The 27,231-nt window shown below is 38.5% G+C and overlaps 1 protein-coding gene across 11 annotated transcripts in view; it reads left to right on the top strand.

The window, feature by feature from the left end:
• The window catches only part of LOC129765462 (venom dipeptidyl peptidase 4), a 78,845-nt gene that overhangs the window by 42,884 nt on the left and 8,730 nt on the right, over positions 1-27,231 (top strand). For 4 of the 11 annotated variants that reach the window (XM_055765813.1, XM_055765812.1, XM_055765811.1 and 1 more), the window contains exon 2: positions 11,425-11,664. The exons of 5 other annotated variants lie outside the window; for them this stretch is intronic. In XM_055765813.1, coding sequence (XP_055621788.1) covers positions 11,617-11,664 — 48 coding nt within the window. In that variant the 5' untranslated portion in view covers positions 11,425-11,616. The remainder of the gene's footprint in view (positions 1-11,424; positions 11,665-27,231) is intronic. 2 more of the 11 variants (XM_055765816.1, XM_055765815.1) reach the window with 1 other exon arrangement.

The raw sequence follows: 27,231 nt of genomic DNA, 5'->3' as shown, positions 1-27,231 counted from the left end.
TGATAACTTCACGACACAGTTCAATCAACAGCTTATGGATCATAGCATTATTCATCGGATGCATTTCCGTGTCTGTTTCGCTGCAGCGAGCTTGGCACTGTGAGTGTGAGAAACGGATGATTACACTTTATGTTTTATTCGCTTTGTGATAGTTAACTTTGTGATAAAATATGACACGACAATTCTACCAGATTCAAGAATCAGCCACACCGTCGAGAGGAATCGAACGGAGCATGAGAAACGCTTATGCAACCGTTATGAGGCAATCAACGGAAGCGTGATCAAGTGGTAACTATGTTGGCTATTAATGTGAAGCTGATGCGTACCACTGCACTGTGAGAGTGATTCGTTCAATTAGGCAAATTGTACTTCATTTGTAATTACATCGGATCACAGTGGTGGTTAAAGTTGATGTTATAGATTACACATTGAAAGTGGATACTCGATGTTTGATGATGATGTTTGATGATGATGATGATGATGGTTACCGTATATAGTTGATGCTGTCAAGCGACTACAAAATATATCATTATTTCGCGTCAAATTAAAAATTGGGCGAAGGACTCCCACACGTCCGAATGGAATAGTTTTGCGAGTAGAGCGAATAATAAATATGTTTTACCATTCCCACGAGTAGGAACAATTACCATCAAATTGAATGGGTGGCTGTGCTAATGTTGAGAAATGATTTTCACACAGTTAAAATTTTTGAACGGCTTCACGTGGGTTTTCAGATCGAACCACTGCTATATGATGAAATGCGTTTCAATTGGAGGCTCACAAACCGATATCTAGGAAGAGAAAACAAATCCGACACGTGAACCGACAAATATTGGATGATCCCGGCTAATTGATGAGTTTTCGAGTGATAAGCACAAATTGGATCACGGTATTCTGCGAAATGTCGATTATCGAATTATTGTCGGTCACGACGCGTAATGGTGGTCGACGTTTGGCGTTGAATCATGAGTCATCTACAATTAATATCAGAACACCGATAGATTTTCGATCGGTATGAGGAAATTGTTTCAACCAAACGAGAGCAGAAAAAAAAACGCGTCGGTAAAATGTGTTCCCTTGAAATCGTGATTTGCAGCGTGCAGCTGTTCGGTTAATTGAAACAAATTTCATGGCTAATGTACCGGGAATCGTTATTGTATTGGCGTTTCGCTGCCGGTCAAAGTATGACTTTCGTTTTGACGTAGGACTACGTCTAACCGGAAGATATAGGGGGTGAAATGGAGATCTAGGCACTGAACAAGTAGAAAAAAATGCAAGATTTGGAACGCTTATAACTCGAGCATTTCTCAATAGATCGCAAAGGTTTTTGCATCAATTGATAGGAAATATATCTACGCATCTAGCATAACGAATTACATTTCATTTTTCTTGAGATAAATAATTGAATAATTGTGAAATATCAAGCATTGTCAAAATGCACTATGTGCCCATTTTTGATTGGTCCATTTTGTGCTCCTCAAATCGTACCGACCAAAACGGGCAACCATTGCAGCAGCGAAATAGAATGAAGCACGATTGGAAAGGAAAAAGAAAAAAATGAACGAAACATTGGTCGCAGTCTCACACATGCGTAATTCTCGAGCCAGCCAGTCAGCTTAAAAATCCCCGCTCCGCTGCCGTAACGATCATTCTTTGTGTGGACACCGACTGGACAACATCGTTGCTGGGCGAGCTGGACGGCGAGGGATCGAGTGCCTTTCTCAAGGCAAGAGGGCAGGGGTGGTAGCGCTGGAGTAGAGTAATAGAGTAGAGTAGAGTTTTCAAAGGGCCTTTCTCAAGGCTAGAGACGAATAAACTGCAAAAGTTTAAAGTCTCTATAATACAAGACCTTCCTTCCTTCCGTAACGATCATTCTCATTCGAACCGTACACCACATCGGTTTGCATCACAACACATCAACAAACCAACCCAAGCAGCCATGTCTGGACATGGTAAAGGAGGAAAAGTGAAGGGAAAGGCAAAATCCCGCTCGAACCGTGTTGATCTGGAGTTCCCCGCAAGGGTAGCTAGGCCGAGCGCGTTAGTACCAGTGCACCAGTCCACCTAGCCGGCGTTATATAGTTCCGGCCGCCGAAGTGATTGAGTTAGCTGGCAAAGCTGCTCGCGACGATAAGAAAACCCGCATTTGGAACAGAACACATTCGGTTCGGTGGACATCAAGACAACAGGCAGTTGCAGCGAGTGGCGAGTGGCAAACGCAATCGCAAAACGGCATCAGGTACCAGAAGAAAAAAGTTTGTTCTTTATACAAACTGCTTTGGTGGCAAATCCAGAACAAGGCGGCATCGAGGGCGTTCGAAATGGTTTTTTTTCAAAACCACGAGTACTAAGTTTTCTAAATTGGAACCATTCCATAAAACAAGGCGCTTTTCAGGGCCATTAAACCTTCCAAAAAAGAGTTTAGGAAATACAGTACAATGCTTTCTAAAACAATATCCAAAATAATAATAAAACACAAATTGATTTTTTCATAATTTGTTTGCCAGGATATGATGAGTATGTGAATTTGGAAGTTGTTCTGAGCTTATTGATTTTCACCAATTCTTAAATTGCTTCTAGATTGAAAGTACAGTAATTTACACTTATCTCGACATTTAGCTAATTGGACGGACCTGTAATGCGACATATTTAGTTGGACATTTTTGTAAACATAGAGTTCGGGGTCCAAATTATGACCCCACATTGAAAGTCGACACTGTACCACTGTCATCCAAATGTTCAATTACAGGTTGAAATTACCTCCAATCCGATACTGAGTGGTGGTAATGCGACGTGCCATTGAATGTAATTTACTGTAAAATATGTCACAAGCTGGATGGGAAGAAATTTTCCAACTGTGAAAGCTGTGGCGAGTGGCAAACGCAATAGCTAAACAGGAAGGTTTAACCGAACAAGATGGGAATATCGAGTGATAACAAAAACACAACACCAAAGGTTCTTTTCAGAACCATCAACATATTCATAAAGAGTAAATAGTAAACTAATCCATTTTTCAGGTAGATAGGCAGGTATTCACGTAGGAGAAGAAAATAAAACAATATATTTAAAATATATATTTAACAAAAGCTGTCCCCTTTGTATAGTCCTACGTCACTCCGGTTATGTCCCCGACATTACCCACCCGTCTTTTTTGAGCGGGACTGTAAAAAACTAATTAGCGCAATTCGTTTGGAAAGTTCAACAGATGATTTTGCATTCTTCTTCTACTGAAACAGTAAGATGTTCCATCAGGAAAACGCGGTCGTCTCAGTTTAGTTGCGTCATTCTCACTAGTACTTGGCATTTCGTTAAAGTCAAGGGTTCTCCAGCACAAGTCGGAATTCCCTCCAAATGGGAATTGAACTCAAAAAATCCCACCGCAGTGCGCGTGATTACCAATGACGCTGCTAACAGTTCTCCCACGTGGGTAAATTTTGTTTGTGATTGCATTGAATTGTGATTTAATGAATAATCTCCCAACATCGATTAACAATTTTGGCTACAAAATCAAATGAGCCGTGGCTTAAGAAGTGCTTGACCACGGTGTTAAAATTTGCGTTAAAAACCTGGGATTTTTATATTCCTAAATCCTTTAACCAGATCTAACAAACTCATCTGGCGTGATTCTTAACTCTTCTGGAACTAAGCTGTTTGAGTGATCAACCCAAGTAACTCCTTCAGTAACGTGTTGCTCATGTTGACTGAAGATCTTCTGACCAAAATTGTGTGATAACACAAAATCCTACCTCAGCGCATTCACCTTTTCCATATGTATAATTCAAAATATAGTTTCAACTGAATCCCATGACGAGGTCTGCGGAGGTATTGGTTCATTTTGAGCTCTTTTACTGATGACCAAAAAATGTTCAGAGGGTTTCCAGCGCCTAGTCTATCTACACCTGGGAATGGTCTATCTAAATTGAACGTCATCGACCCAGTTGCTGGAACTCAGCCCAGTTGGCTCGACGGTAATTTCATCTGGGATGATTGACGATCGTTTCGGTGGAAGCACCCAGATCCAGTATCACAAAATAGTGGTCGAAGAGCAAGTCCTCATTTTACGACAGGAAATGCGAGGTTGGGCAGAAATATATCCGTCCCCAGAATGATATACTGGCCGGCATCGAAATCCTCATTGATGATGATGCCGGTTTTATTTCGTCTTCGGCTACTTGTAAGTCTTCGATCAATATTCCCATGTGACTAAACTAGACCTATGCGACTAGAATTCAATCTTCCCGCAATTGTGATATTTTTTCAAAGAAGGTTAGCTTATTGGCTTCAAAATATCGATCATCTAAATCGGTTCAGTAGTTCAAATGTTATGATTTTTTGCAGAAAGTCATTTTTGGACAAAGGGGGCAAAATAATTTTTCGAACCACCGGTGAACTTTGAAAAATCATATCTCAAAAACGAAAAAAATAGCATCTCTGTTACCGAGATATGTTATGTGAAAAATCCTCAGCTTTCAAGAAATATAAAAAAATAGCGCCTTCTAGTCCAAAGCCATGAAAACAATAAAAAACGACTACAATGAATAATTACTAAAATAAAATTTATTTTTTTCGCAAGATAAATATTGTTTAACAAAGGTCATTAGCTCAATTTGATATGTCGATCATCTAAATCGATTCAGTGATTCAAAAGTTATGAATTTTTGAGAAAAGTCATTTTTGTGAAAAAGTGGAAAAATTGATTTTTTGGACCGCCCTAAAATGGGCGGAAATGGAAATGGGCACTCCAATGAAAAAATAAATAAAAACACGGGTCTAATGTTTTGCGATCAAGAACAAAATTACCACTGGTATATGTAAATTATATTCTTTCGCTCGATCGCAATGCAATGTTCGATTATTTTTTAAATTTAGAGGCATACCACGCTACGGAGTCCCACAGATTTCGCAGTTCTTGTTCTTCATTTTTTCCTTGTTTAAGGAGACTTACTCAACAACAGGAATACATTGTAACGATTCTGAGAGAGCAGAATCGGTGCCGTGATTATTAGCACGTCATTTACTTGGACTGTTGTATCCTGTCGCTAGGAACACAATTCATGAGGATAACGAGGAAGTAATCATGACGGTGATGGTAAGCCAAATCCCACTGTTACCGATCCATTTTCTTATTCATACATTCCCTAACTTAAAGTTCACAGTCCTATCCCTACATCAGCTGTCATTTGTGAAATGGCTCTCCTCGGCGGAAAGCCCTAAACGACAGCCATGACGGGACGAAGAGTCCTGATGGTGGATACGCGACGAGTGACTAGTTCTTCTGGATTGAGCCGTGAGCGAATCAACACGTTAATCGACATCCTCATTTGATTAGTTTGTCGAAATTTGCCTTCTTCATTGTAGTTCCGCGAGTGGAAGTGTACTAGGTAGAGGCATCCGTTGATCGCCGCAGTCAAACGAGCCAACCGGAAGAGGTCGTGGGTGGACCGTGAGGATAACCACCAAAGAGTCATCGAATCCTCACAAGTGGAAGCAGCTTCCTTCAAGACGTATCCTGAACCGACGGGAGCGGTTGGTGGAGGTAAGCCTGAACCTAATTGTGACCTGAATCAGCGTCCTCACCGAGCGTGCGAGGAGCGATTAGGTGCAATCAGTTCCTGTACTTGACGGGTGAACGTTGTGTCACCGTGAAATTCTCTCTTTTCGTTGCAGACCCGCCCTGCCCTCATAGCTCTACCGACAACGCGAACTGCTTTCGAATAAGAGAGATAGAACGAACAAAAGAAATCCGCGTGTGTACACGCGAACAATTAGTTTATTGAATTAAATATTATTATATCAATTGAAAATACACTGAATTCAAACACGATTTACATCTGCCGAATAAATCCAGTTACAACATAAGAGGTAAAATGAATATTTCAACACTGAAGATGTAGGTAAAAATCAAATATTTCGAACGCTTATAACTCGAGTGTTTCTCGGTAGATCGCAAAGATGTTTGCATCAATTGAAAGAAAATATTTCTACATACCTATCACAATGAATAAAATTTTATTTTTATTGAGATAAGCAATTGAATAATTGTGAAATGTTAAGCATTATCTTAACGCGCTAAATCTGACGTTTTGATTGGCTCGATTTGTGCTCCTCAAATGGTGACGATCAAAAGAAGCAACCAGAGTAACAGAGGAATACCTAACACAGACACACTTCAATACCAAGAATCCTGGGGTAATAATTGGTATTAAAAATACAGGGGGCACTTCTGTCCCCACATGTGTTTTCCTAACATGGACATTAAAATCAAGGAGCCAGTGAAAGTCGGCATTACAGATACTAGAGACGAATGAATTTTCAAGTTTAAAGCCAATATGGTAGAATATGGCAATATGGCTTCTGTACTCGCGTCCATGTTGGCACTACGGAATGTGTTTCCCTAACGGGAACGAACACAGCGCTTCTGCTCAGTTATTCAAGATGGCATTGGAAGGTATGCCCTCATATCTTTAGCTCACTTCTACGCATACCGTTTGATAATTAGGTAAAATGTTCATTACCAATTGCTGCGATAGCGGCGATTGATTGAACAATATGTGTGTGGACACTCCTATTTCTTATTCTTATTTCTCCTCTGAGAGCGAACGAGGCAAACTCATGGTACATCATATCCTCCACACAAAAAATAATCTTTCGTCCGAAACGAGTTGGCTTCGCAGTGGATTGGTCGGCTTCACCAGGTGAAAGCCATTATTTTTTGCCCTTAGGGTTCTCAAAATAGCGTTATAACAAGCAAATTCGTCCGTTGAAGAGTTTATTTATGACGTTTCTTCTATACTTTTTATCAATTTCAATTACGGATGGATTGTACTACTGTTTCATGAGAAGTTTGTCTTCAAATTTAAACAAATCCAGCTCATGTATAAGATGTATACAAACGAAGTTTGACCTTTATTGATTTTTTTTTTTTTTTGCAAGTTGGGCACTACACGCGAAACCCCATTCGCATGTCATTTTCCAATCAATTTGCGTTCGTTTCTAACCGATTCGTACGATAACTTGTATTATAAAAGCTCTTATTCAGCTTCTGTATTGACTGCTGCGGACTGAAGCGAGAATATATTTATAATCGCAAATGACATTTCTGAGACGTGAGTGTACCTGGAGTAAGGTCGGTGTTTTAGTTATTTCTCCCTTCTCTTCTTTTGAGAGGCCATTGCAGAGTTAGCGTGGAAACACACTAGAGAGCTCTACCGCGCGATTTTCACAATGACAAGCCGCAGCAGGAGCTTGATGTAAACACACATTCAGCGGCTTTCGACGGTTTCACTATCTGCCATTATTATGTTTATAGACGGATACAAGACGAGTCTGTGGTACAAGGTACAACTGTTTTGACAGTAAGCGGATTGGAAGGGCGGTATATAAAGACAGAATGATGGGAAACGGAAGAGGGGATGTTAACCTGAGCGAGAGGGAGAGAGAATTTGATCACAAACGTCTGAAATATTGCATTTCTCGACAATTTGGATGGAATACGATTATCCGCAGCTACATGACCGCAGAGTGGATTTCACGTATTGGCTCACCTGAGAGTACATTTGAGAAAGACAATTCTTCCAAGGATTGATGATCCTGGGATCGATCCCACGATCGTTTGTGTAGCAAGCAGACACGAAGCTACGAAGACTCCTGGACGGTTTGCCACAGTGGGAGCAGAATTTATTGCGCTGCTTCTTTTTTTTTCGCCGATACACGATGCTATTGAAATTGGAATCTGAAAATTGTGCCTCGTCGCTACATTAGGGACTTGTATTGGTCGGCACAATTCGATGAGCACAAGCTGTATCATTGGCATCTTTCAACGAAAGGTTGAGTCATAAGTAGCGAGAATTAATATCACGATTCCCACCACACGCGCTAGGGAGAGAGACAAACAGCTGTGTGTGGTTTTGTTCTCCTCTTTGAGGGCGTTATTCGTGCTAAGTGTGTTTTCGGTTGTTTACGATGAAGATCGCGGAACAGAGTTTTCTCCGAGAGTGCGTCTTTGCTTGGACAGCGTCCGAAATCGGAGGTTATACGAAGAACAGTTTGCCAAAAATTGCTGCTCTTGTAAAAAAAGTTGATGGGTCTAGGAGCACGGACGGGATCTTGACATAGGACTGTGATTGTGTGTAGTAATTGCATTTGAATTGAGTTTTTCCATTGTTCAATATCTGTATTTTTTTCTCTTTTGATACATTAAATGGAAGCCCTGAAAAACCCGGTTTCCTGTATGAACTTGTATTTTTCAAATGGATTAGATGAGATAACATGGTAGAATCCGGAACCACATTCTGTTCATAAATGTACACAAAAATACCATCAAAGTCATTACTACCCTTTTCTTCTGTTTATTCAATTATGCAGAAGAAGACAAAGAGTCATTATGTATAATTTTTAAACACAAGTCTAAATAGTTAAGATTTACATAAATATAAGCCTAAGTCAAATCAAACTGAATACAATGACTACAGAAATATATGATAGATAAAAATAACATCCTATTCTTCGTTGCCACGTTGCCAGAACAATGTTTGTAGGAGGTTGTAATAATGTTATAGCCAGGTTATGTATATTGAGTATCTTATGGCCATTTTTTTCCCTGTTGGATGCGAACCACTGCGTTCATTATTCTGAACTATTGTGGTATATCCCATTTTTTTGTACTCCGCTTCAAGCTTACCTACTGCTTATTGATGAAGAAGTAGACTGAAAGCTATAGCGAGATAGGTGCCAATCAGGAATACTCTGTTTGATAAATTTTATAATCCTGATCGGCGACGCAGACCAAATTTCCTTGGGCTCCCGAATAGCCTTATCAAGGTATTGAAGACTGCGTCTAGTTAGAGCTCCACAATTACAGAGCAAATGTTCCGAGGTTTCGCTTTCGGTATTACAAAAACGACAAATATCATCTTACAAAAAAACCTATGTTTTTGAGATGGTATTTACTCGGACAGTGTCCTGTTATAAGGCCTGTGATTGTGCCTAAGTCTTTCTTATTAAGACTCAGCAATTGTTGAGTAATTTTAATACTCGGCGTGATAAATTTTTTTGACTCGTTAAGTTGTACCGCCAACCAGTTGGCTAACACTTCCCGGTCTTCCCAGTTCTTCAGCTCACCTTTCAACACACAGTCAGATATTCCACAGAATGGTTCTGGACCAGTGAAAGGTGAGCTTGAGCCGTTCCTGGCAAGTTCATCTGCTCGCTCGTTTCCCTCTATTCCACAATGGCCAGGAATTCATTACAGTTGTACCGAACTTATCCGACTTAGTTGCCGTAAGAGGAGAATGCATTCCCAGACAATTTTTGAGGAGCATTTAAAAGCATTTAGAGCTTTAAGTGCCGCTTGACTGTCTGAGAATATGCAGATGTTAGCATGTCTATATTTTCTTTTAAGGCAGACATTTGAGCATTCTATTATCGCAGCTATTTCTGCTTGAAAAACTGTTGGCCAGTTTCCCATAGCTACAAAGATTTTTGTTCTGGGACCATACACTCCAGCACCTGTTCTGATTCCCATTTTTGACCCATCAGTGTAGAACATGATTGAACCATTACGAACACTGGGACCGCCTTCATCCCATATTGAACGAGAAGGTTCGATTACACTGTATGGAATGTCGTAGTTAGTCCTAGGTTCCATCCAATCACTGTTCATCTCTGAGGATGGTCCTACGGGTAAGAGATTCAGGATGCTCAAGTGACCAATTTTGTCTCCGTCTAGTATTTTTTTTCCCATTGTTTAAGCATTAGAGCGCTTTTCTTAGCCTCTAGCTGAACATGTTGGTTCAGAGGTAGCAAGTGAAGGATAGCCTCCAGTGCCTTCGAGGGTGTGCTTCGCATTGCTCCAGTAATTGCAATGCATGCTAGTCGTTGGAGTTTGTTTAGCTTTTTTGTAGCTACAGTCTCCTTGGTCTTTGGCCACCAGACTAATGAGGCATAGGTTATTCTAGGCCGCACAATGGCAGTGTAATATCTTATGGCCATAGGTGCTCTCTTGAGAAGTTCGTGTAGCCGTTGTAGTGAATTGATCTCATTGGGTTCTATGTTGGAAAGGGAAAGGATAATGGGCAAATGCATTCGAGGAAGTGAAGCGGGACATATATGGGGAACATAATATTAAGATCGTGACTACTCAAGCTATCATAATCTGATATGCCAGAGTGTACAATTTATAACTTCAAAATCAGCAGCCAGTTAAATTTTTTAATTGCTTTTTTTACATAACCAAACAACATTCTCGATATTATGACATCCTGAACCACAATTACATAAACTGTTAGTAGTAAGACCTACACTTTGAAAACAAGAATTGAGCACGAATTGATTGGGCAACATTCATACAATAATTATACGCATTAACTCACATTGTGAGCTAACGCCTAATTTAGGCTAAAAGATTGCTCTTTGCGTCGGGGAAGAAAGCGAATGGTTAGTGCAATCGAAAGAAAACATACACATTTTAGTCTTCAAATTATTAACTTTTTGTACTACATTTACTGTTCATGTTTTAAGCAAAAAAAAACTGGATAAATTTCCTGTTTACTGGTATATAACACAACATATGTCGCAATAACGATTTTGAGCAATGAATCGTTACATTTTTCGTAGAGTGAACCCCCTATATAGAAATCAAAGACATAGTCCTATGTCAAAAGCACCTAAAGGAATAAGATATTGTGTTCTGGCCGGACCTAGTATCGTGCCATTACGCAAAGACCACCCTGGATTGACTGACCGTCCATAACATAACGTTTGTACGTAAAGGTGACAATCCCCAATCCCATTAGTGATAAATACACAAAGAATTCAATATGTCGCAAGCCGTTCACAGAATTACGAAAAAAATCCTCCTCAAATGAGTAAAAGCCAGTTCAAAGGATAGAAAGAATACGCGAACGGTTTTCATCAACTTCTTTATAATCTCCGAAATGAATCAAAATGACGCTCCCCGTAATTGTTGCGTTAACTGGATAATTGAGCGCGACCGAATGTGTTTAGTACTTACTCTCCGTGAAGTTGTGGAAACAGTGTTTCGAAGTGCGATGATGAGCGCCGTTTCATAGCCGCCGGAAGACAACCAAAGCGCGCGCGATCCCGGAAATGGTTAATCGGCGTCATTTGCGGTGACTGTTTATCGTCATGAGTTTCTCGGCGCTAGAAGATTGAAGATGATTTTGACGCCAACGCTAACAATTATTCATTATCTTGCTTAAAATCCACACAAGTGTGAAGCTGCTGCTGCAGTTGTTGTTTGTTGTGATTAAACCAGCTGAATCATGTCGGCAGTATTGCTGTTCTAGAAGATGGAATAAGTAACGGTTCAATTACTGCGATAGTAGACTCGTAACAGTGTGGATTGATTCTTCAGAGAAGAGTGAGTGAGTGTTCATTAAAAATTGATTATTTTCTGTTTCCAAGCTGATTTAGGACGAATGCAGTGATAGCAGAATGTCTTCCGAGCGGAAGATTTCTAGTGAAATATAAAACGTGTTGGAGCTGAATTTCTTGGAAGAAAGAATAGTGTCATAGTTTTGATTCGCTTATGATAAGCGAAAGTGTGATAAACATTACAGCCGATTATTGAATTAATAAAAGAGGCTAGCAAACACCATGGCTGCATCAACTGGGAACGCCATAGAAATAGGACAGTCCGAACAGGTAATTTAAAGGTTTTACAACAGTTTACGAGTACGCAACTTTCCGGAAGCCTAGTATGTTATTGTTTAAAAATTTACTCAAGCGTTACTACTCGTAGCAACCCATCGATTAGATCATGTTTGAATTGACACAAAATGTAATTTATTTATTTCCACTGTTTCCATCTTCCAACTTTCGAGCGTCAACGGGAAGTGCGTTCAACATTTTTCATTTCCAATTTTCCCACATGACTGCCAGTTGCAATCGCAACTTGTTTCCAGCTAGAGTCAGCTAGAGACAACCATTGCATTGGTGCTTAGCTGGTACCCTCCGCCTCAAACGCAGCGCACTATTGGCAAGAAATTTCGAATTTGCTTTCTTGCCCATTAGCAAACCGCGTCGCTTTTGTTAATTTCCTGTAAAACGTCGAACTTGAGCTGGCCGCCGGGTCAAACTAGCTAAACGAACCATCCAATCGTTTCCATACCCTTCCGGGTGGTTTGTATTGTAATGGTTCCAAATGTGGCGACTTATGTAAGGTGATGTTCCTTTGTCCAGTTTGGAGAAACGATGTGATAAGTTCATAAAATGATACATTCATTTCGATGCTACGCAACACCGCTGATCAGAGTTTATTTAAAACCAATTTCGTGATCAGACTATCAAGGATCGATTCGCGCTCGTTGTGGCGTGTAAACAGAAAGCGTTCAAACAAAACAAAAATATAGGTGAAAGTGATCGCGGTTTGTTTTGTTTGCTGCTGCTGCTGCTATTACATGACGCGCAATTGTGCGACCGGTGCAGTGAAGCCTCAACCGCGGGGCCGCGCATTGCTGCTGTGACCAAACCTGTTTCTGGTTACAAAATTACCGTCCCCTCACCGGTATCGGCCGATTTCACAGTCCACACAAGGCGTGGACGGTGTTTGCCAATATGGTAGGCAATGATAGAAAAAAGTGCGTGCCTTGAATTCGATCAGCGAATGCGCGCTGAAAAGCGGCAGACTTGCGTTCGCGAAGCGATGTGTGACACGCTTTCGTGGGAATGAGGCAATATATGCGGTGCAGGTTTCCCATTAACACACAATTTGTTCGGAATCTTGTACCGAACAGAAGTTTTTTTTTGACGTAGGACTACGTCTTTCATTTCTATACCGGGGTGTAAAATCAAAGTTTCGAAAACGAAAGCGTTACGCCGGAGACCGAGATTTTGAGCGTTAATAGCTCCTAAACAACTGAACGAAATGGTATGATAAACACTTCATTCGAACGATAAAATGTCTACGCGTTATATACTTGTTACTTTTTGATCCAAAAACTTGTTTCAATAGTCTTAAAATTGCTTTCAAAACAGGCTATTGAAATCACCAATCGGTATATAAGCGAGCGGCGCTCGGAAATCCACTCAGTTCTAATTGAACAGCGATTGGAGCATGTTGTCGCTGTTGCGGTGAAGCTCTTTATTTATCATGAAAGCGCGGATGAACGGTGTCACCAAGAGCCTGTTTGTGCACCCTAGGCCAGAAGGGAATCTATCAGGAGGAGAGTGATGCCACAAACGGTTCCCTGGGAAGACATCGCTACACACACATACACGCGCGGCTATTAACAGGTGGTTATCGAGTTGGCATTAACCACTGGTGGGCTTCCAATATCGAGGAAAATGTGGAAATATCTAATCGTTACTGAGAATAATCTGCCAGTTCCTCTGGGAATTTTCAAAATATATTCATGTGAAAGAGTTTTATTGAATGTTTTCTATCCATGTTACACCTGTGACCAAATATGTTTCAATCAAGTGCTATTAACAGGTGGTTATCGAGTTGGCATTAACCACTGGTGGGCTTCCAGTATCGAGGAAAATGTGGAAATATCTAATCGTTACTGAAAATAATCTGCCAGTTCCTTTGGGAATTTTCAAAATATATTCATGTGAAAGAGTTTAATTGAATGTTTTCTATCCATGTAACACTGTGACCAAATACATTTGGTTTTGTGGTTTTTCAATCAATCGCAATTAACAGGATAGCTTCAGAAGATTATTCTTCCCCATCAGTAGGATATTTCCGTATCCAATATTGTATGCGCCCGCAATCGATTATTGCTCAGTCGCCGAAAGTTCCGAGCTCAGAGAGTTCATTCCCCTCTAGTTTGCCTTCCAAATTGCCATCGTAAACCACACCTTCTCTCGATTCAATCACACACAAAAAGCATACTTAAGCGATATTCTGGTGGTGAGACACATTCATTTTTCGTGAGGACATCGACAAGACAACATCGTTGCCTAACGTGCTGGAGGAGGTGGACGGCGAAGGATCCACACATACACGCGCAGAACTCTTTCCGTTAGGATGCCATTCAGCATCGAGAAAGTTCCGGAAAGATCTAATCGTTACTGAAAATAATCTGCCAGTTCCTCTGGGAATTTTCAAAATATATTCATGTGAAAGAGTTTAATTGAATGTTTTCTATCCATGTAACACTGTGACCAAATATGTTTCAATCAAGTGCTATTAACAGGTGGTTATCGAGTTGGCATTAACCACTGGTGGACTTCCAGTATCGAGGAAAATGTGGAAATATCTAATCGTTACTGAAAATAATCTGCCAGTTCCTCTGGGAATTTTCAAAATATATTCATGTGAAGGAGTTTAATTGAATGTTTTCTATCCATGTAACACTGTGACCAAATATGTTTCAATCAAGTGCTATTAACAGGTGGTTATCGAGTTGGCATTAACCACTGGTGGGCTTCCAGTATCGAGGAAAATGTGGAAATAACTAATCGTTACTGAAAATAATCTGCCAGATCCTCTGGGAATTTTCAAAATATATTCATGTGAAAGAGTTTAATTGAATGTTTTCTATCCATGTAACACTGTGACCAAATACATTTGGTTTTGTGGTTTTTCAATCAATCGCAATCAACAGGATAGCTTCTGAAGATTATTCTTCCCCATCAGTAGGATATTTCCGTATTCAATATTGGATGCATAAAACCTTGTGCCTCCAACGTAACGCTCTCGTTTTCGAAGTTCTCCAAATATTCATTCATTCAGAATGAATTCAGATTCAACTTCATACAAATGATCTCTATATCAACGAGAGTCCTACGTCACCCTTGCGGTTATACCATATATATAACCCACTTCCTGTTTTTCTCCAATGTTTATCGTTAGTTAGATGCATGTTTCGTTTTATATACCTTCGAAAGTACTACAGTATATTTCAAGACGTTAGAACCACTCATTTATTCAGTTTCCAGCGGTTGAAATGATGTACAGTCAATCGAAAAAATTGAGCATACACATGCTACTCGACGATACTCGCCATTTATTTGGTACAACATATTTTGAATACATTTCTTCTTTTGATGCATATTAATAATTCACACATTCAATAAACTATGCGCGCAAGAAAAATTCGCGAAAAGTTTTTTGCTAATTATTTATTCCAAAAAATTGAAAACAATCTCTATTCTAAGCTTTGCCAAATTTGAGTGTACACCTTTAATTTCTCCAAATAAATTAACCTTCTTAGTAATAAGCGTTCTTTTTTTCGTCAGTGTGTGACGTCAACACCAAACCACTGCTTGGGCAGTGTTGATTTTTGTTTTTTGTTGGTGTTTAAAAATCTATATATATATATAAGAATGGATTTCTGTGTGTCTCATTCTTATGGACTCGGAAACTACTGAACCGATCGACATGAAAATTGGTATGTAGGGGTTTTTGGGGCCGGGGAAGCTTTTCATGATAGTTTGAGACCCCTCCTCCTCTCTATGGGTGGCTGCCATACAAATGAGACACAAATTTCTACATTACTCGAGAATTAATCAAGCAAATGCAACCAAATTAGACATCTGGAGGGTGCAATAAATGATTCTATGGTGGTTAGATACTCCTCCCCATTTAAGCCCCCTTTTGTACAACTTCTATGTAAGCGACATCGACAATTGCCTTACACAAAATTGCAGCCTAAGACAACTTGCAGATGATGGAGTGGTGTCTGTCGTAGGATCAAACGAACCCGATCTGCAAGAACCTTTACAAGATACTTTGAACAATTTTTCAACCTGGGCCATTGGACTAGGGATCGAATTCTCTACGGAGAAAACAGAGATGGTGGTTTTTTCTAGGAAGCATAGACCAGCAAAACCAAAGCTTCAACTTTTGGGTAAACCGATCACTCATGCTATGCCATTCAAGTATCTTGGGGTCTGGTTCGACTCCAAATGTACTTGGGGGGCCCATATTAGGTATCTGAGTAAAAAATGCCAACAAAGAATAAACTTTCTCCGTACAATTACCGACACCTGGTGGGGAGCCCATCCCGAAAATCTTATAATGTTGTATCGAACAACTTTTTTCTCAGTGATGGAGTATGGCAGTTTCTGTTTTCAATCAGCTGCCAAAACACATCTCATTAAACTCGAGCGAATTCAGTATCTTTGTCTCCGTATCGCGTTGGCCCTCAACGCATACCATGAGTCTAGAAGTTTTTGGCAGGCGTACTCCCACTAAAAGATCGCTTCAGTTTATTATCTCTTCGGTTCTTCATCCGGTGTAAGGTCATGAACCCATTGGTGATCGGAAATTTTGAGCAGCTTATCGAGCTAAATTTTCACTCCGGATCAGAGTAGCAAAATCTCACACTCATTTTACTGACAGCGCAAGATATTGAGACAACATTAAATTCAATCACCAATGCCCCTGCAGTTCATGACAAATGAACCGAACTTAATTACATGCAACCGACACTCCGTCACGTGGAACATTTGGTTTTTGAATTATTCCCCACACTCATTCGTTTCACTGTCTCACTGAGAATGAACACCCGAATTTTTCATACGCATCTTCGATCAGCTGACAGTGGAAGGGAACAAATATCTATCAAGAGAAATATCATCTCACTGACACCGCGTCAGACGTTTAAACGCGTGTTCGTGTGTATGTTTTCCTGGTATGTTTCTAGCCCCGGTTCCATTTTTGTGCCGCTTATTGCACACACATCGATAGGCAACGGCAAATTCGAGTGCTGAGTTTATGGGTGTATGACCAACGAAAATTTCATCAGGACGCAATGAAAGGTGATATTTTCGGCTTGAGCATTCACTGACATCGAGAATGAACTGATATTTCTGTCGATGGCACGAAAACTATATCAAAACAAACGTGATGGTGAGCCAGCAGTCATAAGCACCGCGGCACCGCGATAGAAATAAGAGAAGAGTATCGGTGGAGATATTATGCACTGATAAAAATTTCTTTTCGATTTCAACATGTTCTTTCGAAATTTTGCATCCTTGCTCCGGATTCATGAGTTCGTATCATGATTTCATCTCCATGCAGGTTGATCCTTCTTCGTATATTCCCAGCCGTGTTTGTTTCCCTGACTACATCAATTCCTCTGTACATTTTGATCTGTTCATAAAGGAGAAAATCCATGAAATTCCAGATTATCTTCTATCGGGGATCGTTCCTACTAACTTCCTACTAACTTCAATAGCACCTCACACAGTATTCAGTATCCTTGCTCAGTATATAGTTACGCACCAGACCCGTATGATTACGCTCAGCCAACAAGTATCGACATCACTATCTTGTCACGCTATCAACAGGCCGCGCTATCACCAAGCCACGTCATCACTAAGCCACCATCATTGCTTATGTCACCACTACCAACGTACCATCAGAACCAGGTAGAACGTAGCCTAGGTAAAGGAACATCTGGGCAGCATCAGAAAGCAGGAACGATACCTCAGTCATGATTTAGACACTAGTGTTTAAGTACCTTTTTTGTAAGGATTATAAGAATAATAAATGCTAAATTTATTCCCTTATAATGTGATTTTATAATTATATATTGCTGAATTAGCAGCGATATACTGGACACTGGACAGCCTCACGACCTGTTGAACACTATTACATTGTAACGGATAGTCTTAGCTCTGTCGAAGCAATTCGTTTAGTGAGGCCAGAAAAGCACTCGCCGTACTTCCTTGAGAGAATACGAGAAATTTTGAGTGCTCTATCCAGACGCTGTTATGTCATTACCTTTGTCTGGGTCCCTTCACATTGCTCAATTCCGGGTAATGAGAAGGCTGACTCATTAGCAAAGGTGGGTGCAATTGGAGGTAATATTTATCAGCGCCAAATCGCCTTCAATGAATTTTATTCTTTAGTCCGTAGAAATACCATCGCTAACTGGCAACGCAAGTGGAATGAAGATGAATTGGGCCGGTGGTTCACTCGATTATCCCTAAATTAGCCTCAAACCGTGGTTCAGAAGTCTGGAATTGAGTCGGGACTTTATTCGCACCTTCCCCCGACTCATTTCCAATCACTGTTCGTTAGATGCACAACTTTTCCGTTTCAATCTTGTCGGCAGCAATCTCTGCGTTTGTGGCCAAGGTTACCACGACATCGAACACAAATCTTGAGAACACTCGGTGGCTCGGTTAGACCTTGATTACATGTCCCAAATATATGTTTTCCTTAAAGTTATCGATCTTCGAGTGTGATTGTTCTTACATCCTTTTCCCCTCCTTTTCGTCCTTCGCGAGCTATCGGTTCCCTTCCTACTAACATTAGAATGAGTTAAGTTGTTAATGCATATTAGATGTAAGATGCCCTTTCTAAGGGGGGGCTGCCATATAAATGAAACACTAATTTCTGAATTACTCGAAAATTAATCAAGCAAACGAACCTAAATTTGGCATGCGGTGGTTTTGAGGTGCAATAAATGATTCTATGATGGTTAGATACTCCTCCCCCCTGTCTAAGGGGGGGGGTGCTCTGCCATACAAATGAAACACTTCTTTTTGAATTACTCGAAAATTGATCAAGCAAACGGAACCATATTAGGTATATAGAGGTTTTAGGGCGCAATAAATGTGTTCACGGTGGTTAGTCCCTCTACTCCCTCTCTCTAAAGGGGGAGGGGGAAGTTATACAGATGAAACACAAATTTCTGCATTACTCGAGAATCAATCAGCAAACGAATTTAAATTTGGCATGTAAAGGTTTTAGGGTGCAATAAATGTTTCTATGGTGGTTCGACACTCCTCCATCCTCTCTTAGGGGTGAAGAAGGGAGGGGTCTGTCTTTATTCTATCATATTTTCTGTATCAAACATTTATTCCATGTAACGGAAAAACATGTTATTTGCAAGTGGTTGAAAAATCTTGAACGAGAATTGTGTCTGAAAACAATCTGATATTATAATGAAGGGTTTTCGTAGAACTACTAGGATTTTTTTTTGGTAAAAGCTAAATTCAACGGGGTCGATTAGAAGATCAATCAAGTTCTGCGATTGGACTCATGAACTTGCGCTTAGTAAGAAAACGTGAATGTTTGAAGGTATTGATAGCAAAAAAACAAATTTTGGGCGGGACGAAGTTTGCCGGGTCAGCTAGTATACTTCATAAATATGATTTTTTGAACAAAATTGAGGGGGTGATATAATTATTTAATGAAACATGACAGTGACTAACATGGGTCCGTTTAGTATGTTTGAATTCGGTTATCGACAGTGTATCATATATAATATTATGTGTGTATCATATTTAATATTATGTTTATTCCAATAATCATGGACGTAGTGAGGAAAAGGAAAAGTTTGGGTATGAGTGTTGAGATTGTTGAAAAGCATACAAAAAAAGAGATAAACCTTTGAATCCGCTTGAATAATCCTTTGATTTCTCGGCTTCTCAAGAGATGTCTAATTAGCATCTTCATTTGTTACGATATTATCGCAGAACAAATGCAATAAAACTTGTTTCTCGAATTATTTTTTATTTCTGTTTAAAAACAAATTCATGAGTAACGATGTGCATTAGAGTCATCTCAAATTTACGAATGGGACTTCCTGAAAAATGTAGATTTCCTCGAAACACTGTTGTCGCAAAGATGCCAAAGTTTGAGTCTTCCGAAAATCGTAAAATCACCCAAGAGAGGAGTGAGTGAATTCGGCTTTGAAAAAAAATTGATGCCAAATATCTTCAAATTGCATGAAACGTCGAGATCTATTGTCAAGCAAAAATTTAAAATTAACATTTTCTCTAAAATATTTTTACGTGATTTTCACAGCAGGAATTGTCTTTCCAGTGGCAATCCGGTTTCCTTAGCCCAATAACTTTCGAATAAAATTTACGATTCCACAAAATCCTGTTCCATTTGAATCCCAATTTTCGGACTCTTCATCATCATCAACCTCATGTACAGTAGAACCCCGATAATCTGCGGAATAGTCGGCCAAGGTCATTTCGAATAGTGAAAATCGCGGATAGCGCAATAATGGATTAAAAATGAGGTGCAAACTAGGACTGGGTGATCTCGGATCGATTCCTAGAAGATCGATCTTTTCCATACCAATTTCCGATTTTTTTGGATCGATCTTATGTACCCGAAAAAATCCATAAAATGGTTTTTTTTTGCTTTTGATCTTTTCGATGTAAGAAAAACATTTTGTAGTTTTTTTCCAGTATACATCGATTTTTTGTCTCATCAAAAGTAATCTAACATTTTTTTAAACATCATATCAGCATTTGGATCGCTTCTTCTACGATTTACTTCTGTACAATTGAGACAGAGCTAGACAGCTGAGCTGAGACAGAACTAGCGGCAGCTACTGAGGGGATGTACTGTAACCAGTTGCGTATAGGTTCACTTAACCTTATATTGACTTCGATTATAGGCGAAAGGTTGTTTTTTAGAACAAAAATCAGGAATTGGCTTCGACTAAACGACAGTTGTATGGCACGATTGGCTTTTATGGGATTTTTATCAGCTGAGTTCTGGGCGGTGGTTGTTTCTCTAATAATCCGTTTTCAATTAATTTATCTAATAAAACGACTGCCTGACGGCACAAGATGAATGCCCTGTTGATGTGGCCTTCATGATGCGGAACAAAACAGAATGTTTTTGATGTTTGAATAGAAATATGTGTTTGATTGCAAAACAATGTTGATCGATCAGGGCCTCAAACGCCACATCCTCATCCTGCGCGGTTCTGGTTAATTAATTTCTTCAGAAATCGAATGTATCAATACCAACTGTCTCCGCTGTCCGGTCTGCTGGACAATGAATCAAACAAACAATGAAACAAAAGAATACTCTTACGCCTAAATGACTACTTACTACTGTGTAATTTGCAATTTATAGAAACCTAAAAACATGTAACATGTACACCATTAAAAACTCGGCTCTGTTACAGCTAAAAAATGCTAATGAGCCTAAATAAATAAACAAAAGGGGTACAACAAAATTGTTGACTCGCATAACAATGTCATCGAACTCTCGTTGGCAGCCAAGAAGCTCACGCATTAGCTTTTACTTGTAGTTGGACTTGACCATTTGAATAATATTTTGGTCCATGGGCTGTAAGAAGGCGATGAATATTTTTTTTTCGATTTTCAAAATTTTTTGATGCCACATGTCTTATAATTGCACGAAAAGTCGATATTTACCGTTACAGGGAAACAAAATTGTACATTTTATCGAACTGTTCATTATATCGAAGCATAATTAAGAACTCAGGACCATAGCTTATATTACTTTTTTGTGTTGTTGTTTGGGTTAGGTAAGTAAAAAATGATGAAAAAGTTCAACTAGTAGATGAAGCTAGTCTTTCTCATGATGTTTCCGTTCATACTATTGATTAAAGCTTGATTCATTTAGAATCCGGAATCACTAAACCAATTGTATCTCGGGATTGATTAAAAGTACAAAACATTTTTTTTATATCTAAATGCAGATAATTTATTGCTCTTCTCGGGAATAAATATTTAAACAAATCATTCCGTTACAGTTTTAATGAATTTTTGTACTTTTCTTCGGATACCCACCATCAAAGATTGAGCTCTCTGTTGGTCAACCTCAATGGCCATCTTATTCCACGATCTCTTCACGCCTGCAGCATTCCGAGTCACTTTTGCCCGAGATTTTTCGTTTGGGTGGAATTGGGGCAATTGGATGGATTGAGGACTTTATCAATGTACACTGGAGTTGCTTTCTACGCGGGAGATACTGGCCGCGTAAACAAAAACCGTGTAAAACAAAACCTAGTAAAAAAACGCGTAAATCCCAAAATCCGCGTAAAAATAAACCGGGTAAATTTCTAAATCCGTGTGAAAATCCAATGAACAGTGAATTATTAGTTTAAAATGCAACCCATATTATAGAAATTCATTAACTGATTTTTTTTATATGCTTCAATCATGATATCTGTTCCTCCTTTTATTTCTCAGCTACTAAGCAGTAATACAATACAATACAAAATTATTTCGTGAAAAGTCAAATCAATTAGCACATTGAATTTTTACGCGGTGGATACGTGCCGCTTAAAAAACCACGTGAAAAACCGTGTAAATTCCGAAATCCTCGTTAAAAAACCGCGTAAGTTCTAAAATCCGCGTAAAAATAAACCGTAACCGTAAGCGTAAATTTCAAAACCGCATATAAAAAAACCGCGTAAAAAGCGACTTCAGTGTATTCGATCCCATTATCACGGATGATTAAAAGCCACTCCACCCCACCCCTTGAAGCACCCCTTGACAAAACAGCCTACTAAATCTGACAATTTTCGTGTCATTGTCTTGTTTGTGACGAAAATACCTCAGCTTCCGATCGTAATCAAATTTCCTCTCTCGGCATCCATCCTGCACAATTTTTTCAAACGAAACGGATCAACGTAAATTTTTTAAATTTAAAAAAAATATTTTTTTTTATTTTTAAAAGATAGAGGTTTTCTAAACAACTTGTTGTCAAAATATTTGAGATACGCCTACTACGATCGCTAGTAAAAAATGAACTGTAATTGCGGATTCTAACTGAATCAGATCCAAAGGGCAAATAGATAGAATGACCGCTTGCACCTTTATTCTTTAGCACAAGTGTTTAAGCCATATCGCAGAGCATGTAATGCAAAAATACAAATTTCATATCGAGTGACATTATATCGAGGGTACGTTATAACGAGGGTAAATTATATCGAAGTTCCCCTGTATTTGGAGAAAAATTTTCAATTTTTTTGGCACTCGGTCGTTTTTCCATCTAAAAATTCGATTTTTGACCAACTCTTTCTTAAAGATAACTATAAATCGCAACGTGTTAGTTTTAAGAAACTTGACACAAAAAAAAGGTTTTGAAAACCTCGATTCCCGGTGATTTTTCGGTTTTTAAAAAACTCAAATTTTAACGTCTGTGACAATAATAAATAAAATCTGATTGAGCTAATATTTTGCATTGGATATTTTAACGTGCAAATTGACATTTCGCACGAAGTTTCATTTGAAAAAACGAGTTGATCATTTTCATTGGCACCCTAAACCATACGTTTTACTTCGTATTCCGAAAAAAGACCCAGAGAGTCGTTTTTTGGCAACAATTTTTTTTAGAGATTACAGTCACTCAATTTTGAGACTTTTGGCATCAACAATTTTTTTAAAAACTCCGATTTCCTTGGGTGATACTAGATTACATATCGCATCACTAAAATGGCTATAACTCTGTAAATAATGGGATTTTCGAAAAGTCCTTTCTAGTGTATATTCTTGAATGTCTCAACATCAGAAACATGAAGAAAAACAAAAATGATTTTTTACAAAATTTCTAAACTAGAATACTGCCTTAAGGGGGTATTCTAGTGTAGAGATACGAATTTCGGACGTTTTTTCGAGCTCCGTAAAAATTAAACAAAGAGTATTTTTACTATCCATTATATCATTATTTGTTCATCTATATTTTAAACAATAAAACAAAAATTGAACGGAGAAAAAATATTGATAACTAAAATAGTTACAAGCTGATGAAGTGAAGGGTTTCAAAAAAACGTTGTGCCATGGCGTACACGATTCCAGCCCTTCTGGTTATCTGAAACAAAGAAATCGACCAGATTCGAAATCAGTAAAGATGCTGCTATTGCATGAACCTCGGACAAGTCAAAAGCATCTTTTTTGACAAAATGGCGACCGTTTGGAAACCAAAATGCTGTTTAAAACGTTTTTTCTTACGTTTCCCGATTTTTTTAAAGTAGTGAAATTCTAATAAGGGGCTGTCCACATACTACGTGGACACCTTTAGGGGAGGGTAGGATGTAAGAAAATGTCCACGATTGTCCACGGAGAGGGGGGAAGGGGTATAGACTGAGTCCACATGGACAGGAAGAATTTTTTTTGAACACAACTTTGAAAATTAAATTAAAAAATTAATTCAAGAATTTCTCTGTATTTATCAATAAACGGATTGTGCCGCCAGATAGTGCTGCCCAGTCAAACATTCATATATTTTTTTTCATATCATTGGTCCTCTTCAGTGAAATCTGTATTATAATAGTATCTGACGTGAACGACCAAACTATTTCCTATGATCGAACGTTACGGGGTATGCATAGATCCTCATTAGGGTGGCAGCGAAAATGGTCATGTCAAATTTTAAAAACCAACATGATTTAGTGGTGCCTCCAAGCGCTTAAGTTTTTATTTTTTGATCCTCGAAAATCTTCCAAGGGGGGAGTTTTGATGCCAAATGACTTAAAAATGCATGAAACGATCTGGTGTAATCTCGAAAAAATAATTTTGGCCGAAAATCGACCTTTTGGGACTTAGACTGAGAAACAATGAAGGTATGGAAAAAAATAATGTCGAATTTAAAGAACCGACCGTCTACATTTTGTTTCGATTTTTTGATCCTCGAAAATCTTCCAAGGAGGAAGCAATGGAAATTTAAAAAATCAAATTTTTTTTTCGATGCTAAATTACTTAAAAATGCATGAAACATCGAGATCTGGTGTTATCTCGAAAAAGAAATTGGGCGAAAATAGATTTTTGGGACTTAGCTTGAGTTGTTAAAAAAATCAAAATTTGAGTGCTTTGAGGCACCCCTAAATCATGTTCGATTGAGCTGAAACTTGGCACAGGTCATTTTATGGGCCAATAAACAAAATGTACATGGTCGGTTCTTTAAATTCCACATTTTTTTTTCGATTCCTTCATTGCCTCTCAGGCTCAGTCCCAAAAGTTCGATTTTCAGCCAAAATTTTTTTTTCGAGATGACACCAGATCTCGATGTTTCATGCATTTTTAAGTAATTTGGCACCAAAAATGAATTTTCGATTTTCCAAATTTCCTTTACTCCCCCCTTGGAAGATTTTCGAGGGTCAAAAAACAAAATTTTGAGCGCTTTGAGGCACCCCTAAATCATGTCCGATTGAGCTAAAACTTTGCACAAGTCATTATTTTGGGCCAATAAACAAATTGTACATGGTCGGTTTTTGAAATTCGATGATGATTTTTTTTCCATACATCCGTTGCCACCCTAATCCTCATATACCAAAACTATAAAAATTAAACGATTCCATAATGGTTGAGATTTGATGACTTGCGTAAATGATTTTTAATCAAATATAATTTTCTATACATTTTGTAATATCTCTAGAACATATATAAATATTGATGGTTAGAGTTGTAATGATGAAAAACGCCCAGAAAATACGTAATGAACTCTGCCGTTTGAACCAATCGGATTAAACTTCTAAACCTGCATTGCGATTCGATGAGTTTCAGGAAGATTTTTTTTCCGTTTCAATGATAATTTTATCATTTACCGTTTTACTTAGAATAATTATACTGTTCATTCGAAAGATGAGGAATTTTGCTACTTAGACACTCAATGCAGAATGGTCAATAAGCATTTGAAAAATACAAATATTGAAAATATTTTTAATACGCTATTAGTACTCTCTGAAAATTCCCCGAACTATTTACTGAAAAGGTTTTGTATTACTCTGGCGACTAAAAGTGAATCGGGTGCGACATTTTCTGTGACCGATCGTATTCCGAAGTCGACAAAAAATAGAGGAGCAAAATGCGACATCAAAATTTTTGAGTGATTTTTGAAACGTTGTAGCTCTGTTATGAAATAAAACATTCGTCAAAGCAACAAATGGACATTGTATAAAATATTTTTTTTAAAGTTTGCGATGGGCAGATTTGACTATCGATTTGCTGTGCGTTCATTATTTCATGAAATATTCTCAATTCAAAATTAAAGGAGAATTTTTCATTCGAAAGAGAATACCTCTGTAGTAAATATTTTTACTAAAACTTTCTATGAATCAAACGGAAGCAAAATAACCAGGTTGATTGAATTGTTATTGGAAATACATTTTCAAAATCTACAGAAGCTTTGAAAGCAAACCAAAAACGCTTTATCTTTTCTTGAAATTATAAACTTTTTAATTGATAAAAAAAAGTGTATATAAATTTGTTCTGCTCGTTACAAAAACTCGAAAAGTTCGTCATTGATGGATTATGACACAATATACAATCCACTTGAAAGATTGTTGCTGCTACTACCAACGTCTCAGGAAGCTTTAAGATTTCCAGATGGAATAAGCACACTTCCGAAACAAAGCTGTGATCGTAAATTAACTTTCTAGTATTGAATATTGTGAGTATATTGTATATGTGTAATAGCAACACATTTCTTCATTTTCCGTTCCGTTCATTTTTATTCGATTGGCGTTGCCTAATATATGTCTTCAGAATTGTGTAATTTATATTCGGATGCGGATTGTTCAACTGTATTTTGCACGTTCCCGTGTTGGCAAACCAGATAGGCTTTATAACATCGCAGATAGAAGAACAAAGTATTACAAGTATTTCAAATTAAACTCATATGAAACACATGCTTTGTTTCGCTACTTATTTCTCTGTCGAAAAACCTCAATGTGCCACAGTAAAGCGTGGCAGTGTACAGCTAGTAAAATTTGAAACAAAATAAACTTAAATCGAATATTTTTTTTTATGCGCAGTCATGTCATTTCCTAAATTATTCTGGAAAAATGTCCACATCGACAACAGGGGGAGGGTATGAAAATGTCCACGCTTGTCCACGGAGGGGTAGGGGGAGTATAAAATCGTGCTTTTTCTGTCCACGTGGTTTGTGGACAGCCCCTAATATAATTTTTTAGAGGTTCATGCGATAAAGAGATGCACACAGATTCTATTCATATAAGTTCAACATGAATCGGTTCAGTAGACCGTGATATATCGTGTACGCCAGTTTGAAGAAACTAGTTTCGAGAAAAACGCGTTTGAAGTTGTTGTTGTTGCCATACCAGGTTAGATACCGCATCTCTTAATAGAGCCATTTAAGAGATGCGGTATCTAACCTGGTACGGCAATAACTCGGTAAATAATGGGATTTTCGATAAGTTCTCTCTAGGGTATATTCTTGAACGCCTAAACTACAGAAATATGATTTTTAAAGATTTTTTTAAAATTTCTAGACTAGAATACTGCCTTAAGCCCGATTAAACCGAAATTTTGCATAGGGTGTTTTTCTGAGGTGGTGAACATTTTGTATGAGATGGCTTTTTGAAATTTTGGGGTCAATTTTTCCCATACATTCATTGGCACCCTAATGTAGATCTACAGTGTCGACATCTGGTAGCGATTCATTTAAGGAGGCATATTATTCTCTATCAGTTTACCAGGCCCGAAGGCAGTTTTAAATTGCTCAAATTTCAAATAGAAATTTTTTCTACTGAAGTAGTAAAAATAACTAAATAACTAAGAAGTTATTTT

This window comes from Toxorhynchites rutilus, chromosome 2 (genome assembly GCF_029784135.1).
Source record: "Toxorhynchites rutilus septentrionalis strain SRP chromosome 2, ASM2978413v1, whole genome shotgun sequence".
NCBI classification, from domain to species: domain Eukaryota; kingdom Metazoa; phylum Arthropoda; class Insecta; order Diptera; family Culicidae; genus Toxorhynchites; species Toxorhynchites rutilus.
Note: the sequence above shows the minus strand (reverse complement) of the source record. Positions and strands in the feature narration are given on the sequence as shown.